This window comes from Myiozetetes cayanensis, unplaced genomic scaffold (genome assembly GCF_022539395.1).
Source record: "Myiozetetes cayanensis isolate MyiCay16 unplaced genomic scaffold, myiCay2020 scf21, whole genome shotgun sequence".
Taxonomy (NCBI): domain Eukaryota; kingdom Metazoa; phylum Chordata; class Aves; order Passeriformes; family Tyrannidae; genus Myiozetetes; species Myiozetetes cayanensis.
The window spans coordinates 4,803,016-4,818,303 of NW_026087423.1; the positions used below are offsets into that span (position 1 = coordinate 4,803,016).

At 39.1% G+C, this 15,288-nt stretch overlaps 1 protein-coding gene across 2 annotated transcripts in view; it reads left to right on the forward strand.

Moving 5' to 3' along the window:
* SPECC1L (sperm antigen with calponin homology and coiled-coil domains 1 like) overlaps positions 1–14,537 on the forward strand; it is a 65,221-nt gene extending 50,684 nt beyond the window's left edge. For both annotated transcript variants that reach the window (XM_050318864.1, XM_050318863.1), the window contains exons 14-16: positions 4,696–4,812; positions 5,190–5,249; positions 7,302–14,537. In XM_050318864.1, coding sequence (XP_050174821.1) covers positions 4,696–4,812; positions 5,190–5,249; positions 7,302–7,391 — 267 coding nt within the window. In that variant the 3' untranslated portion in view covers positions 7,392–14,537. The remainder of the gene's footprint in view (positions 1–4,695; positions 4,813–5,189; positions 5,250–7,301) is intronic.
* The last annotated feature ends 751 nt before the right edge of the window (positions 14,538–15,288 follow it).

The following is a 15,288-nucleotide window of genomic DNA, read 5'->3' on the forward strand; positions in this document are numbered from 1 at the left end:
GATACCTTTTGCCTGTGTCCTGCCAGAATTGCCCTGGAAAGAATTGTTCCTGTTGCATCTTGTCCTTGTGGAGAGAGCAGCCCATCTTCTCTAAACCTGCCTGTTAGTTATGGGGCACTCAGATTACATCTTTCCAGAGTCGTCTTTAGGCTGAATTAACCAAATTACTTCAACCTGTCTTCAGCTGGCAGGTTCTCTAACTATCTAATTGTCGTGATAACTCTCTGCTGGACCCTTGGATTGTTTTGAGCTGGAGGGACCAGAGCTGTGTGCAGTTCTCCAGGTGCAGACTGGCAAGGGCCCAGGAGGGTGTGGGAATCCCATCCTCGCTGTGCTGGAGCCCAGGGCACAGTTTGGCCTCCTTCAGTGCGAGGATGCACTTCTGATTCGTGTTGAGATCCAGCTCATTTACTGTTTAACCACTCTTGTATTTCAGCCTAAGCTGATTGATCGTTTGTTCCTATTACATTTCAGCCTTGTTTCAGGAAGAATCTTCTTATTCTTTGTTTCTATGAGTGCAGGGAGATCCTCATTTTGTGGTGGCTGCTCTTACTCTGCAGTTTCCAGTTGAATAGAGGCTGGAAATGTTTCTTGGTTGTGGATCTACCAGGATGTTCTGCTGTTTTCCCCCTTATATTCTTGTGCTCTGTCTCTAGAAAGGTCTTACAAATTTTTAACTCTGTTCTTTGTTGCTGGTTGGAAAATGTCTTGCATGGATCTTTTTATGACAATTGCCTGTTGCATTAGTTTTGATAGAATTGCCTTTTTATAAGGCATCTATTCCAAATACTAGAGGTGACTTCATTCCCATTCTAAGCATTAAACATTAATAGACAGGAGTTGATAAATGTTCTAGTTCACCTATCTCTAGAAAAACTTATTCCTCATTTGACAATTTATCTGAAAGTATGTCCTTCAGTTGCTTTAATACTTTGTGGTCTGAAATGGCCTGAAGAATAATTCTGGATTAGATTCCAGCAGAATTCCCTTAATAGGGCCAATTACTTAATAAAAGCAGTAACAAAGAAGAAATTATGTCAGAGATTTTAGGCTGATGTTCTGTTTACCGTCAATTCTTTGAGAAATAGGAGCTTAATGCAAGATTGATTTCATTATACTGACCGAGATTTTTCAAAAAACCACAAGCAGTTAAAAGCATTTAGGAAATAAAATTTGCTGTATTTAAATGTGCCAGTTATGTGCTCAAAGCCCTCAAAGAAAAATTAAATTTTCAGTTTAAATGACGATCTGTCCCGTTTCTAGATTTGTTTTTTTACTGTCTGACCAATATTATACTTCTTTTAGTCTGAGAGGTAATAATAATTCATAATGCTCAGAGCAATTGGAAACAGAGACCAGTCCCTTTTAATTGTTTCCTTCCGTTGTATTTAATTCAGCTTCTCTGGATACATTAAAATTCTTGGATGATGGGTTTGTTTTCTGCTTGTTGTCTTAATAATAAAAGCTGGACCCTACAGGATGATTTAGAAAAATAGGGTATCCTGAGGGTTTTTTTCTGAGAACCAAGCAACTTGTAGATGCACTTTTTTAATGGCCCTTGTTTTCCAATGTTTATATTCAAAATTCACCATTCTGTGGATAATTACTGTCATTTAAAGTGAAATTTTTAGTTTATAGAACTGTAATGTTTAAGGAAAGATGACTTTCTCTTGTTATAGTTTCAATTTCCATTTTCAGCACAACTTTTTCTTTCTCCTCTGTTGATGTGAAGGCATATATTTACAAAACTATGAAAAATACCTCTAGATTTTGGAGGTGAGTGCTCCTACTGGTCTTTAAATCATGTGAAGGCTTTTGTTTTCAGTCCCAGTTGTTCTATAGGTCTGTTTTCTAGGGCACTCAGACTCTTTTGATACTTTGCAATTTCTTTTTTCGTATATTCTGATCATAAGTCTTCCTTCTTCATCCACAGGGCCAAGCCTCAAGTGTAGGTCCTTGTGATTCTCATACACATCACTGCAGCCTCCTGTTTTCTCATTCTGATGAATGAATTCTTGCCTGTTGATGACCATCCTGACTGTTGCAAAGACTCCTCTTTCAGCTTATTGCTGTAACTTTCTTACTTTGTTTTCCTCTCCCTTCTTTGTCCTTCCCATTTCGAGCTGCTGTTCTCCCTTTGAAGGCTCTGTACCCTCCTGTCCCTCTTTCAGTACCGAGATCTCAGCTGTGCTTCAGGGATGATGTTTGGGTTCAAAACTCCTCAGTTTTCAAATAAATATTGCTGGGCTTCCTCTGAAGTGTGTGGAGCAACCTGGGAGAGAAAAAAAGACATTACAAACTCTTGTGAGACAAGGTATTATCAAACTTGATTTTATTTGTACAGTGTCTGGGCACTGACTTTAATGGACTCCTGGTCAGTGGTAAAGAGAGTGTATTCTGCAACAATACCAATTCAACAGGTACTTGTTGAACCCATATTCAGTATTAAGTCACTGGATTGGAAACCAATGTGTTTAAAACTGTTAGTCAGATTTAGCAATGCTTCAGCCTTCGTCCTTTATTAAGGAATATCATATCTATCCTTGTAGTACTGAGACTTAAAAACTTACCAGTATCCTTCAGTAGCTTTGACAAATACATTTTTTTCAGTAGTTTGGATGCATGCAAGGGTGTCTCCAAGCCCATCTGTGTTGAGCTTGACTATGCCAGTGCCAGTGTAGACCTTTCTCCTCCCCTTCCCAGATCATTTGGTCATCCTACAGGCAGACAGAGAATATTTCAGCCAAAGGGTGAAAACCAGGATCAAGGGGTTTTTTCTGTAGCAAAGCAAACAAGATCATTCACACTTGGTTTTATAGCCAGCTTGGCACACATGACTGTGACAAGAAAAAGCCTCTCTCCTCACCTTTATCAATATTACTGGCACAGATGTGAGCCGAGGCCTTATTGGTTGCAGGGTAGGGAGAAGAAACTTTTCAAAAAGTAACTTTTGTGAACAGACACAAATAGGAATTTATTGGCTTTAACAATCTGATATTTTTCCTTTTTTTTTCCCTTAAACCCTCGTCCTGTATGTTCCATATGTTTCCCTAATTTAAATATCATTGAGAAAGTTTTAACCAAGCATTAATTTAAATCCAATTTCCTGTCTCTCTCAAAGAAAGGAGAGAGCGCTTTTTTTCTCCTGCCTTTTTTTTTTTTTTTTTTTTTTTCTCTTTTGCTTTTAAATTTTCCCACCCCTGTGGCTGGAGGAAGCTTTGTGAAGAGCATGTTCCCACAGCCTGGGGGTCTCCAACAATGCCGTTTCCGTCGGCAGGGAGGGAGCAGCGCGGCCGGAGAGGCTCCGACCACTGCGCTGGGCACTGTGAGCCCCAGCACGTACACTGACATCACCCAGCCTGGACCTGCGCTGGGGGAACTCTGTATGAGAAGTGCTAAAGCTGAGCAGGAAACTGAGATTTCCCTCACATTCTTCTGGTTTTGTTTTTTTTTTAACTCTGTTGGAGCAACTGTGGTTGTTGTCCATTTGAAGTCCTGATCATTGGTTTGACAAGAAATACAAGTGCTTTTGTTCTCAGCCTGTGTGGCGCAGGAACACGGGTTCTGGGGGCAGTTTTCTGCGTTAGGAATGACAGGTTTTAGTGTCTTGTCAAAGATGAGTGATGACTTCAGTAGCTGTCAGGTGAAAGGTTGGCTTGTGTGATTGTGCCATTGCAGTTCTGTGATAGGAGGTTTTAGTTCCTGCTACGTTAAAGCTTTGAAAACTAAGTCGTGGATCTGGTTAGCCTCTGCTGGAGCCCAGTTAAGTGAGTTAGATATTAAAGCATATTTATATTTCTCCATAAAGGCCTAAAAGATACATGAGTTGCTGTTACTGGTTGTTCCTAATTAAAGTTTAAACTGACTGCTCTCCACTTAGCCTCTCTAACGTTGTTTGACTGCCAACAGCCAAATATACAGTAATTTAAAAGGTCACTGAGGCATCTTGTTCATAACTCTTTTGGACTGGGCTGACTATAATAATTTATAGAGTCTCAGGAGGTGCATTTACCAGTGCCAGTGAATTTCCTACGGGAACTCAAAGATCAAGAGTGCAAGACAGCAGTTTCCAGTTTCAGTTTCAATCCCAAAGATTCCCTGTTACTGTCAGTGATAAATCTGTTGGAACGTCTTTATTTCCAAATGAAAGTTAACTTTTGTTTGTGATCTTGTTCACATGAGTGTCTGTAGAGAAATGGTTTGTTTAGAAAATACTTGTCCTCATCAGTTAGCAGTTTTGCAGTTTTGTCTGGGTATGAATGCAGAAAGTAAAATGAGCATTAACAGAGATACAGGCACATGGTCTGATCAGGGGCTTGGGGTGTATGTATTTAACTCATTTGCTTTTCTATCTTGAGGTGTACAGTTGCACCAGATTTCTTCTCTTACTCTCTCTAGCACAACATTTTACACCTTTTAACACACACATTTTTCTTTTTTTTTTTTCTTTGAAAGAGAGCTTAATGTTACCTGACATTAATATATAAAATAACTGACTTTGTTATCAATGCATTTTTTGTTGTTCTCTGTAGTACTGCCTTTTACTTTCTTACCACAGAATTTCCGTATTGGGTTGTTCACATTCTGTGCCAGTTTCTTCTAAAGGGTATTCAAAAAAAAGTATTGATGGATTGGTAGAATCTCATATCTTGTTAGATCATGATTTTAATATTGCTTGTATTTTTTTCCTTCAAGAATATTGACATAACAAACTTCAGCAGCAGCTGGAATGATGGCTTGGCTTTCTGTGCAGTGCTCCACACTTACCTCCCAGCCCATATTCCCTATCAAGAACTAAACAGCCAGGACAAGGTAAGATGTTAAAAATCCCATTCCTGGGACTGAACAAAAAAAACCAGTGTTACTGGGATTTCCAAACTGAAACACCTCAAACTACTGAGTGCTATTCTTTTTAAGGAATAAACAATCTATTCTTTACTATTTTATAACTCAGTCGTTCTTCACTGACAATGATTTTTCAACATTATCTTCTACACAAGAATTCCATAATTCTTTTGATAATATTAGAACATGTTCATTCCCATGGCTCTTTTTAAATTACTATAATCAAATTACAGACTCCATTCGAAGTAAAAGTAACAGCATTACTATGAACATTCTTAACACCACTTTGTTATGTTTCAAATAGTGTTTCCTCGTTTTCTAACATGTTATTATATCTCATGCAGAGAAGAAATTTCACTTTGGCTTTTCAGGCAGCTGAAAGTGTTGGCATCAAATCTACTCTGGTAAGATTTAAATGCATATTGAATTAATTATGATCCATTTATAAAAAAGCAAACTTATTCTGTTTGGGTGCTTTATACTTAAAAATAGCAGCAGATGAGCTCAGTAGAGGTTATTGCCCCTGTATCATACTCGACTGAACAACACAAAAGATAATCCCTATCTCAGTGGCTTTGTTAAATAAATCCACTGTCATCAATATCTTGAGCTGACATGTTGTTTTTGCATTAAATAATGACTGAGATACAGACCTGTGGACCAGCAGGTGCAGCAAAGGCAGCAGCAATAGCCAGAGCAGATAAACTAGGAAATATTAATAAGGGCAATGGATTTGTTTGAGAATGATTTGAGAAGTAGTTACGTGATACAGTTTTCAAGAATCCATTCATTCTGTCCTGCCTTTGACCTGCTTTCAAATTATTTGGGATTTTTGGAACTCTGGAGCTACCAATCAAGCAGTGTAATTTGTTCTTTTGCTCACTGCAGTATGAGAGTCAAGATTTGCCTCCTAAGCTAAGATTTCTAATTTGTCATCATTGCAAACAATTGCAAGGTTTTTTCAATTGTTGCTTATGATGTCTTATGCAAATTTTAGAGTAAAACAATTAGTTTTCAATAGTACAGTATTTAATAGAAAAGGAAGATTTCTGAAGGTGTGGAATCAGCAGTATCCCAAACCCTTGTGAACCGTCGCAAAAACTCAGCTGACATTGCCAGTATCACAAATGATACTTAAATGATACTTTTGCAGCCTAAATCCTAACAAAGCTGCTGTAGTTTGCAACTAATAATACAACAGAGCTTTTTAAAAATAACACTTTCCTTGATCCTTATCAGTGCCTTTACCCCCCCCAGCATTGTGTTTGCTGACAATGGCAGTGCAGCTCTGGGGCTTTCGTACTTGGACTTTGGCAGTGATTTGAAATGGGGAAGTTTCTTACCAAGTGCTGATGTAAGAATGAGATCGTGGAAAATAACTGCAGTAATTCTCACATAATTCAGCCTCAGTCTAAATGGTTGCTGTCTGTCCTTCCTTTTTGCAGTGTACTTAATCACAGAGACTCTAAAAAGGCAAATTGAATGGAATTAAATCTTCTAAGTGCAAATTGGATCCATCTTAAGAATTTATATCTATTTACATGCCTACATACATACTGTCTATGATACATATGTTTGTGGATTTTTTTCCTCGTCCATATTACTTGGGTGGAGGGAGAAGAAGGGTGGGAAAACTCCTGCATGTAAATAGTAGTGGCATGCAAGGGGAAATTATTCTTTCTCTGTAGAAGAAAGTGTTCAGCTACTTTAATGTGAAAATTAAAAAAACTACAGCTTTCTCTTTTTTGAATTCTGGAGCTTCCCTCACTCAAAGCTTACAAATAGACCCTTACAGTAAACAAAAATGATTAGAAACCACATCTATCTCTTCCCTGCTGAAGAGGGTAGATCAGGCTTTGCTTACCCTGCTTATTCACTGTCAGTCTGGGGCACTGTCACTATGACACAGATTAATTGCCCTGTCAGCTTGCCTCTTGCAGATACTCAAATGAGGAGCAAACTTCCTTCTTCCTCATCTCTTTATTTAAAAATGCATATAAAGTAATCTAAAGTACAGCAGTCCACTGAAAAATGGATTCAGTTATTTATTGATGCTTAACCTGATAGGAGTTTTGAATTTTAGCTTTATTTAATATGGGCCTTGATTCCAGGCTCAGTTCCTGGGTGGGTTGTGTTGATTTGCAAGGCTGGTGTAGGGGTATCTAAACACTCAAGCCTGATGATTACACCAACTGTACTAAGTGGGGGAAAGCTCAAGCATGCACAGTGTGAGACATTTTGATCTTAAGCCAACAAAATATCCATCTACAGATATGCTATTAATTACGTTTTGTAAGTAATGCAAAGATATATGGAGCAAAACAGAGCTTTCTTCATCAGTGCTTTGCAGGGTGGAAACCTGACAGATTTCCCATCCCCAGGAATGTGTGAAAACACAACCACTTTGCTCTCAAGGTTATCATCCCTGATTTTGACCAATCTGTTTTCCGTGACAGGACATCAATGAAATGGTGCGAACTGAGCGTCCAGACTGGCAGAATGTCATGCTGTATGTTACAGCCATTTACAAGTACTTTGAAACCTGAACCCCGATCATTCCACAGATCCATGGGATAGAACCAACGTGAGCTACCAGATGGAAACCTTACTGAAATGCTAATCCCCATTTCACTGAAAACTGGCAACATTTGAGTCCCCTCAAACTTCAGTGACACTACCCTGGTTTGCCTCAGATTGCTTCAGCTACTAAACCTGGAAACAACTGTTTAAAGCAAGAACTTGCTGCCACAGTGCTTGGAATAACCCAAGTTATTAAGCTATTCAGATTAATTATGTAGCCTAAAGAGCCTGGACTACTTATGTGCTGCCTTTCCAGTCAGACTTCCTGAAGCTTTCTTTCCTGGGAGAGTGAGATGAATGCACAGAGGAGACTGAATGTACAGATAAAGCTTTGAGAAGGAAAAGGATAACATGGCATCATATTACTGAATTTTCTGTAGCATCCTGATACCACAGAGTCTGAATATTCTACCCACAGCATATGGCAGCCCAATACAGTAGAGTTCTTAATGGTAACTTAGTTACTGCCTTTCCATCCTTTAAAAATGTGCACAATATTCTAGGAAAACAAGCTTTTGTTCCATAATGACAAATTGAGGGGAAGAGTGCTCTTGATACCTCGAAAAATTTGGCACAGAAGAAGTCTTCATTCTAAAGCTTCATTATAGGCCTACCTCTGTCACAGTGATGTGGCTTTCACCTTTATCTTACGGATTGTAAGGACTAGCACATGCAGCTCCTGGCTTTCAGGGTAACTCTACTTCAAGGAATCTGTGCAAACCCCCTGTGCTTCCATTATGACAGAAATGAATCAATAACCAACCCTTGTATGGCTTGTTCTTCCCTCTCCTCCTCCTTTGCCTGTACAGCACGCTCAGCTACCCTGGGCTTTATTCGGCAGCAATACGAGCACACATCACGGGTATCTGTGGGACAGCTCTGGAACTGGGATAGCATTTCCTGTGCACACAAGAGATTTTCAGTAAGATGTAACAGTGAAGTAGTTGGTCTCGAAATCCAGCTTTGCCATGTTTCCTGTGTGTTTTTCATTGATCTTGTACGTCCTCGTCTTACTGACAGGAGGTGAGATGTTCTGTGACCAGAACTATGGAGGAACTGATGTAATGTGTGTACACCCAGTAGTCTCAAATATTGCGTGGAAATGACTCACTGTCACAAGGAAGGAATTGAGAAACTTTAGTCTGCTCAACTTCTTTTTTTTTTTTTTTTTTTCCTAAAATGTACCTGAATTCATTTAGCAGCTCTCGGGCAAAAGAGTTTAAGTGCCTTAGAGATCATTGAATTGATACGTCCTGGCACTTCAGGGCCTTGTGTGGAATGTTAATGGCTCAGAATTCACGTATCCATTTGTCACAGGCTGTTTGTTGTCATCTTGTTTGTCGAACCAGGGGAAGACTTCACTCTGTCATTGCTTCTGCCTCTTAATTTTCTGAACACTCATCAGCAGTTAAGCCACATCTCTCATTAATATTAAGCAGAAGCCAAGCTGAGCAGTGAGTTCTGTAACAGCTGCAGTTGATAAGCACAGGCTCTTCCAGCGCAGTAACCCCGTTGTAAGGAAAACGAATCTGCCCTTCCTATGGTGCTCTTACGACTGTTAAGGACAGTTTGAATGTCATAGATGTTAACTCAGTGAATGCAACTGTGCTTGGCATCTGTGAAACTTCTTCATGGTATAAAAGCACAGATTTAACTCAAAAGTATTGCCAAATCCAAAAACTATCATCTGAAGAACACAGCCTGTGTGAAGAGTAATAATTCAGCATGTCTAGCATTGTATAAGAATATACACTTACACTGATATGTGCCTGTGAGAAATATGAAACCTTGTAAGACAACTACTTAACACACACTGAGGGCCTTTGGAGAAGTTTTGAGAGCAGCAGTGGCTCCAAGTTCTTACAGCTCTTCAGCACTAGAAGTAGCCTAGGTACCCTCAGATTATTAACTGGTGCATTTGAAGAGCCAACACAATCTAAAGACTCTTGTTGAAAGAGAGGTGTCAAGTCAAAAATCTTAATTAACAGATTTTAATAAAAGTCTGAAATGCAATTTCCTCTTTTGTATATTTCTTCACAAAATTTGTTTGCTTCATTTCTTAAATTTCAGTAAGAATAGTCTTATTGAAAACTCACATTACTGCTGTCTTGTATTCTGCTACTACTAAATTCCAGATTTTGCCAGTTAGTGTTTAAAGCCCCCTTCTATTTATCCTCTAAACAGATATCCTTATCTATGATTGTCTTGTGCATTGCCTTAGATTTAAAAAAATATTTTTGTAATGAAAAGGGATAGCATTTCTTGGTCTAAATTCACTCCTGACCTGTTTTGGTGAGGTAATTTGAGCTCTGAGTTGACTTTCTCTCTGTCCAATGGTCAACTTCATTTACCTGGAATGTTGTTTGAGTCCTTAACTGCAATAACACTAATAGTTGTAAAAGGAGAAATCATGTTTGCCAGATGCTTTCTGTTAAAAAGAGCTGCTGGTCTCCAGAAAGAGAGAGAAAAGCTAGCAGTGATTATAAAAATGATCTTGTTTGGAACTTCAGAGCTCTGTAAACTTCTTGGTGTGATCTATCTGATAAACCTCTGTGAATTCAGCCCAGGAACACTGGGCTTCATGAAGAGTTTTTTTGTATAACGATGTATCTGAGCCTTTACATTTGAGGTGCTGCACAGCTGAGTGGGAGTAATGAAGCGATGGAAGATCTAAAACAAACCCAGTGCCCTGCTGCACTCTGCAGCAGTTTTTTCCTGAAGGTTCAAAACACATTCAGTTTTTCAAGAGGAAAAATAGCTGTATCCCTTCTGGATACCTGGAAGATACTGCTGTGTTTGGTTCCTACTCATAGTTAATCCTGAAACAGCCTGGTTTTTTCACCATCATGTGAAGTGCAAGTTTATGCTGATTTACTTTGATTTTAATCCAGAAAATAGTTCTGAATGTACTAAAAAAAGGACAAATATTTTCTCATCCATTTATATTCATGCATTTTACTGTATGTGCCTTGCAAATGCCTGTGCTGTAGAATATCAGGGTTACTCGTGGCCAGCCATAGGGCTGAGGTGGGCAATGAAAGGAGCTGTTGGACATCCTGATGCAGGTACAGCTGGATCATCCTCTGGGTGATGTTACACTTTGGTTTTCAGTTGCTTTTGTTTGATTTGGTTGTCTGCTTAAATAGAAACACTAATTTAGTCTCTCTGGTGTGAATCTCTGGCCCTCACAAAAGCCCTCTCATTTCCTCATGCCTCTGAAAAACTGTGAGTGAAATTTTCTCTTTTAAAATTGTGTTTGTGGATAGACTATCCAGAATGTAGTATATATTTACATCAGATTCTGACTTAAGGGTAGGCTTTTGTTCCTTTTGCATAAAATATATTCTTTGAGTTACATGTAGCATTTCTGATAATTTTGTCGTCTCCAATTTTTTAAAATATTTCCACGCTGTGTTTTTCTGTAATGTCCATTGTCATGGTTTAGGAGGCCCTTAATTTGCCAGAGCTAAATGAACTTGGCTTTAATTTATTGGTGTAAACTCACATTAATATCCCTGGCAGCAGTTGTGCTCTGGTTTTACACTCATAAGGAGAAATAAATCGAGCCCTTGCTATAATGGTGCAGTACAGCGGTTTAAACTGCTGAGGATCTGCCTTATAAATTGTGTAGCTGTGACAGAAAAAATTCTCATTGGAGACTCATTTCTGTCACTGATCTCAGTGTTAAGTTCTTACCTGTTTTTTTCAGTTCTGTGATTCAACACTTCAGGCATTTGGATTCTTTTGCATCACCAAAAAATGGCTTTCGCTCCCTTCTCTCTGTTTCTGTACCAAGTTGGCCCAGGGCACAATTTTTATGACACCCTAATTTGAACGAAGGCTGTTGGGGAAGTTGAAGATTTGGAGAACTTCTGGGTGTTTTTCTTATTTTCTGTGTCCTTGTGCCTGGCATGGGAAGGCTGTCTGGTGTTCAGGTGGGGTGTGACAGCATCCCCCAGCGCTGCCCCCTGGGATGGCTGCTGTGAAGCTATCTATGCACTGGCTAAAGTTAAGCCTTTAAAACTCTGTTCATGTGATTTGTGGGGACTTTACTTCTCGTTTGCCTCTTGTTAGCTAACACAGCCACAGCTGAACTGCAGCTGCAGCGAGCAGGAGCTGTTAAGGGGCTAAATTCTTCTGGGAAGGAATGCAGTTGTACACCTTTATGCTATTTTTTGCCTATTGTGAGTAATGGTCTTGCTGAGGTAACCTAGAAAGAGGATTTTAAGATAAGTAATGTTCATGTACAGACTGAGTTAACTGTATAGTTTGTTTGTGGTCCTTCCCTTGAGTTAGTAAATATTTATTTCTGGTTTATTTTTACGTTCTGCCAAGCTCTATTTCTGCAGTTCCTTTCTTTAAGCTACATTAGTGTATGAGTACTCAGTAATATTAACCAGTTTGAGAAATTATTTGGTGAGAAGTGCTGTTAAAGTGTTTTCCTCATCTGTGAGTTCTGGACATGCTTTCCTGAGTTAGCGTGTATTGACTGGCAAAACATAGACATCTTTTAATACATTTAATTGTCCCTCTTCAGGAAAGTATCTCTAACAGTGTTTCTGCTTTCACAGGAGAGTGGCTGGATGAGTTTTAAATGGCAGTGTTGCTTGCTGGGCATTCCCAGTCCTTCCTTAATCTAAGTTTCTTTTGTTGTACTCCCTGATTTCAGAATCAGTATTGTAGGGCACCCTATAATTATCAAAGCCAAGATGTGAAGCATCTGGAATATGTAGCAAGTATGCTTTTTGATAAATAATGCTAAATAACTCAAAAGATGGAGGTTTGTACAGTTCTGATTTCTGTTAATTGATGCGAGTGTCTTTTTTGTCCTTGTGTTTTTGCTACGCTTGCCGTTTGTTGGGATGCAACACCCTTGAACTCAGTTTGACAAAGCCACTGTCCTCCCCTCCTGGAGTTAATTGATTCTGTGATATTAGAATTATTTCCTCACACTGAAACTTCAGTAAAACTTATGAATGAATTCCAGATGACTTTCTTCCAACTGACATTAGCTTTTACTTGGAATATTCCTTACCCTTAGGCCACTGTCTGCCACAGAGTTGCACATAAAGTTCCCATCAGTTCCAGCAGGACTTGGGGATGCAGAACAGTAGGGCAAACTTTTGGCAGAGTATTCCAGCAGCCTCATGCAGTTAAGCTGTTTTCATTTTAATCCCCTATTTTCAGGGGGTTTCAGTTTAGGCAAAATCATTTACTGAGGGCTGAAATGTGGCACGTTAGTTCTCCACTGGGAAGTAAGCTTCTGTTTAATAATATTTTTATGAGATTGTATTTATGGAAATGGAAAGGAAAATGTCATGAAGCTAGTTTTGTTGCACTTTTCTAAGGCTTTTGTATTTTGCATAGTTCTAGAATATGAGCAAGTTGTTTGGGGAAGCCAAGGCTTAAAACCAGCTCTGCCCCAGCATAGCGATGTATTCAGTGCATTTTCACCCTCGTGATCTGTGTATTATTTTAATTGCATGTAACTGGTGTATTTATATGGTAGTGAGGGAGCCCAGTGGACATTTCCTGCTGCAGAGGAGCCATTGGCAGTCCTGGTTCCATGGATCATGAACTGACCTGTTCTCACTGTACACTGCACTTGCAATAATGGAATAGTCCAGCTTTGATTTAAACTCTGTTTCAACAAACAGAGAGAAAGAGGCTCTTCCTTTTTTTTATTTTTTGTTTTGGTTTTTTTGTTCCATTGTGGAAATTTCTCTGGAGGCTTTCAATGGTTTCCAGTTTTTGCATATGTTCACTTAGGATGGTTACTTGGGACTCAATTCAGCTAAGAGGGCACAAGTACATGTAACATACTCAAGTAATTAATCCTTGTAACTTACAACATTTCAGTGTGTTAGAAACTTTTGGTTTTATGTGTATTGTAAGGTTAATTTTTGTGTCTTTAAGTAGCACTTTTATATATATCTGAAGGGTTTTTTTGAACAGAAGTGGTTTTTTCTGTATTATCTAATGGGAAGAAAGAATAACACTACTAAACAAGGCATAGACTAGTTTGCCTCCAGACTGTAAGTTCACTTTAGGTCAGTAATGATCAAGAGTTGTTCAATGTGTCTGAAATAAGGCAGTGATCCCATTTAATGTTGGGCAACTCTCCCGATCAGAATCAGAAGGGCATTAATTGGTACCTCCACCCCTGGGTGAGGGTGCTTTCAGTTCAGGTGTGAGGCAGAACTGACAGAGCAGTGGGATGAACTTTGGGCTTTGTGAAAGAACAGAATTTATTGATGTCTCAGTCTGACTTCACAGCACTATATTGGATAAGGACTAACCTTGTTTGAGATGACACTGCAGCCAGTAACAATATCTCCTAAATAGCTAATTTAAAGCTCATTTTCCATGGCCTTTAAAGATGATGTGAAAACCAGTGATTCTTAAAAGCTCTTCTCATCCATCCAGCTTTTCTGACTTGTTTTGGTTTTACTCTTCCTTGAAACACAACTGTTTTATGTCAGTCTACATGTGGGTTTAGTAATCCTTGTTCTAGACAACAAGTACTTTGCTTTTTTTCCCAGAACCCTTTTGAATAGTTTACACACACACACACACATTGACATGTATGGACATTTTACATAGAGAGGGTTTGCATAAATGTCTAATGGTACATCTATAAACACACACATGTATTAGCCTGTGTGTACATATATGTACTTCAGGTCCTGAATAAAATGGAACATGTTTCAAGAAGTGCTTGTCTTGAGTACTTAGGGTGGTGTATTAGTGTATTTATTTAAATGGTAAAGAGGAAAAAAACATTTTGGTTTGCTTCTGGTTAGAGCTGAGAAATACAGGTTTGAGGAGAACTTGGACAGATGTTCCAATTGTATTTCACCCTGGTTTCATTTTGGGTTTGAAAGGCACAAGCTGTTAATCATTGGAAATTAAGAAGTCAGCAAACCTGTATTAAGCTAAACCTTTTGGAGGACCCAATATGCTTTTAGTTTGCAAGGACCACTAAAGATCTGGGCATTTACTTTCTCCATAATGTATTCTGTATGAGTATTTAGTATGTATGCCTTCAATTTGCCGATGTTGCCATGTTTTCTTCTTAATTATTCCTGAAATAAAGATTGCAAGTAGCAGAACATGTGTTTGTTTTCTTGAGCGAAGCCGCTACAAAAGGGACTGTTTTAGCACTATTTCTGGCACTGTGGTTTTTCAGGAGTGTTACAGGAAGTATCTGGGGAGGTCCATCTGCTGTGGATGAGGAGTGTGTGTGAGTGGCTTGTGTGCACATAACCTCAGGATTTTTTTGGAAGCCGTATCTCTTGCTCCCCCAGCACACCTCACGGTATCTCCCCCAGAGGGCTTTGAGTGATAAGACGGTGAGTACTCGAGATAAGAGGGACGTGTTGGAGGCATCTGCTTGGCCTGTATTGTCCTGGAGAAGGGAACTGCAGAGAATATGTTCCATTTAGGCAACTTCCTTCCTACATTGCAGGAGCAGAATTATTCTGGTGTTGCTTAACTCAACCCAAGTAAGGTAATTGTGTGCTCGCTCCCTCTCTGTCTCTGAAGGGGTTGGGCTGGAGAGGGGTTGGGCACTTAATCTCTAGAACAGTTCAGACCATTTAAAGCAGATACCTAAAAATAAAAGTTCCAAGAGAAAACAAAAATCAGAACACCTTAAATCTGGTTTGGTCTCAGTCATCCTGGATGGTGACTGTTTTCAACTGTTCCTTTAGAGCTTTGATTTCAAGTGCTCTGGAATAAATTAGATCCAGAGGTTTGGATTGAGTCCCTAATTATTGTTCTGAAATACACTGGCTAGTATAGATATTTTAATCCTACTTATTTTTTAGTCTTTTTTTTGAGGTTTTGTGTGTCCAGAAATGT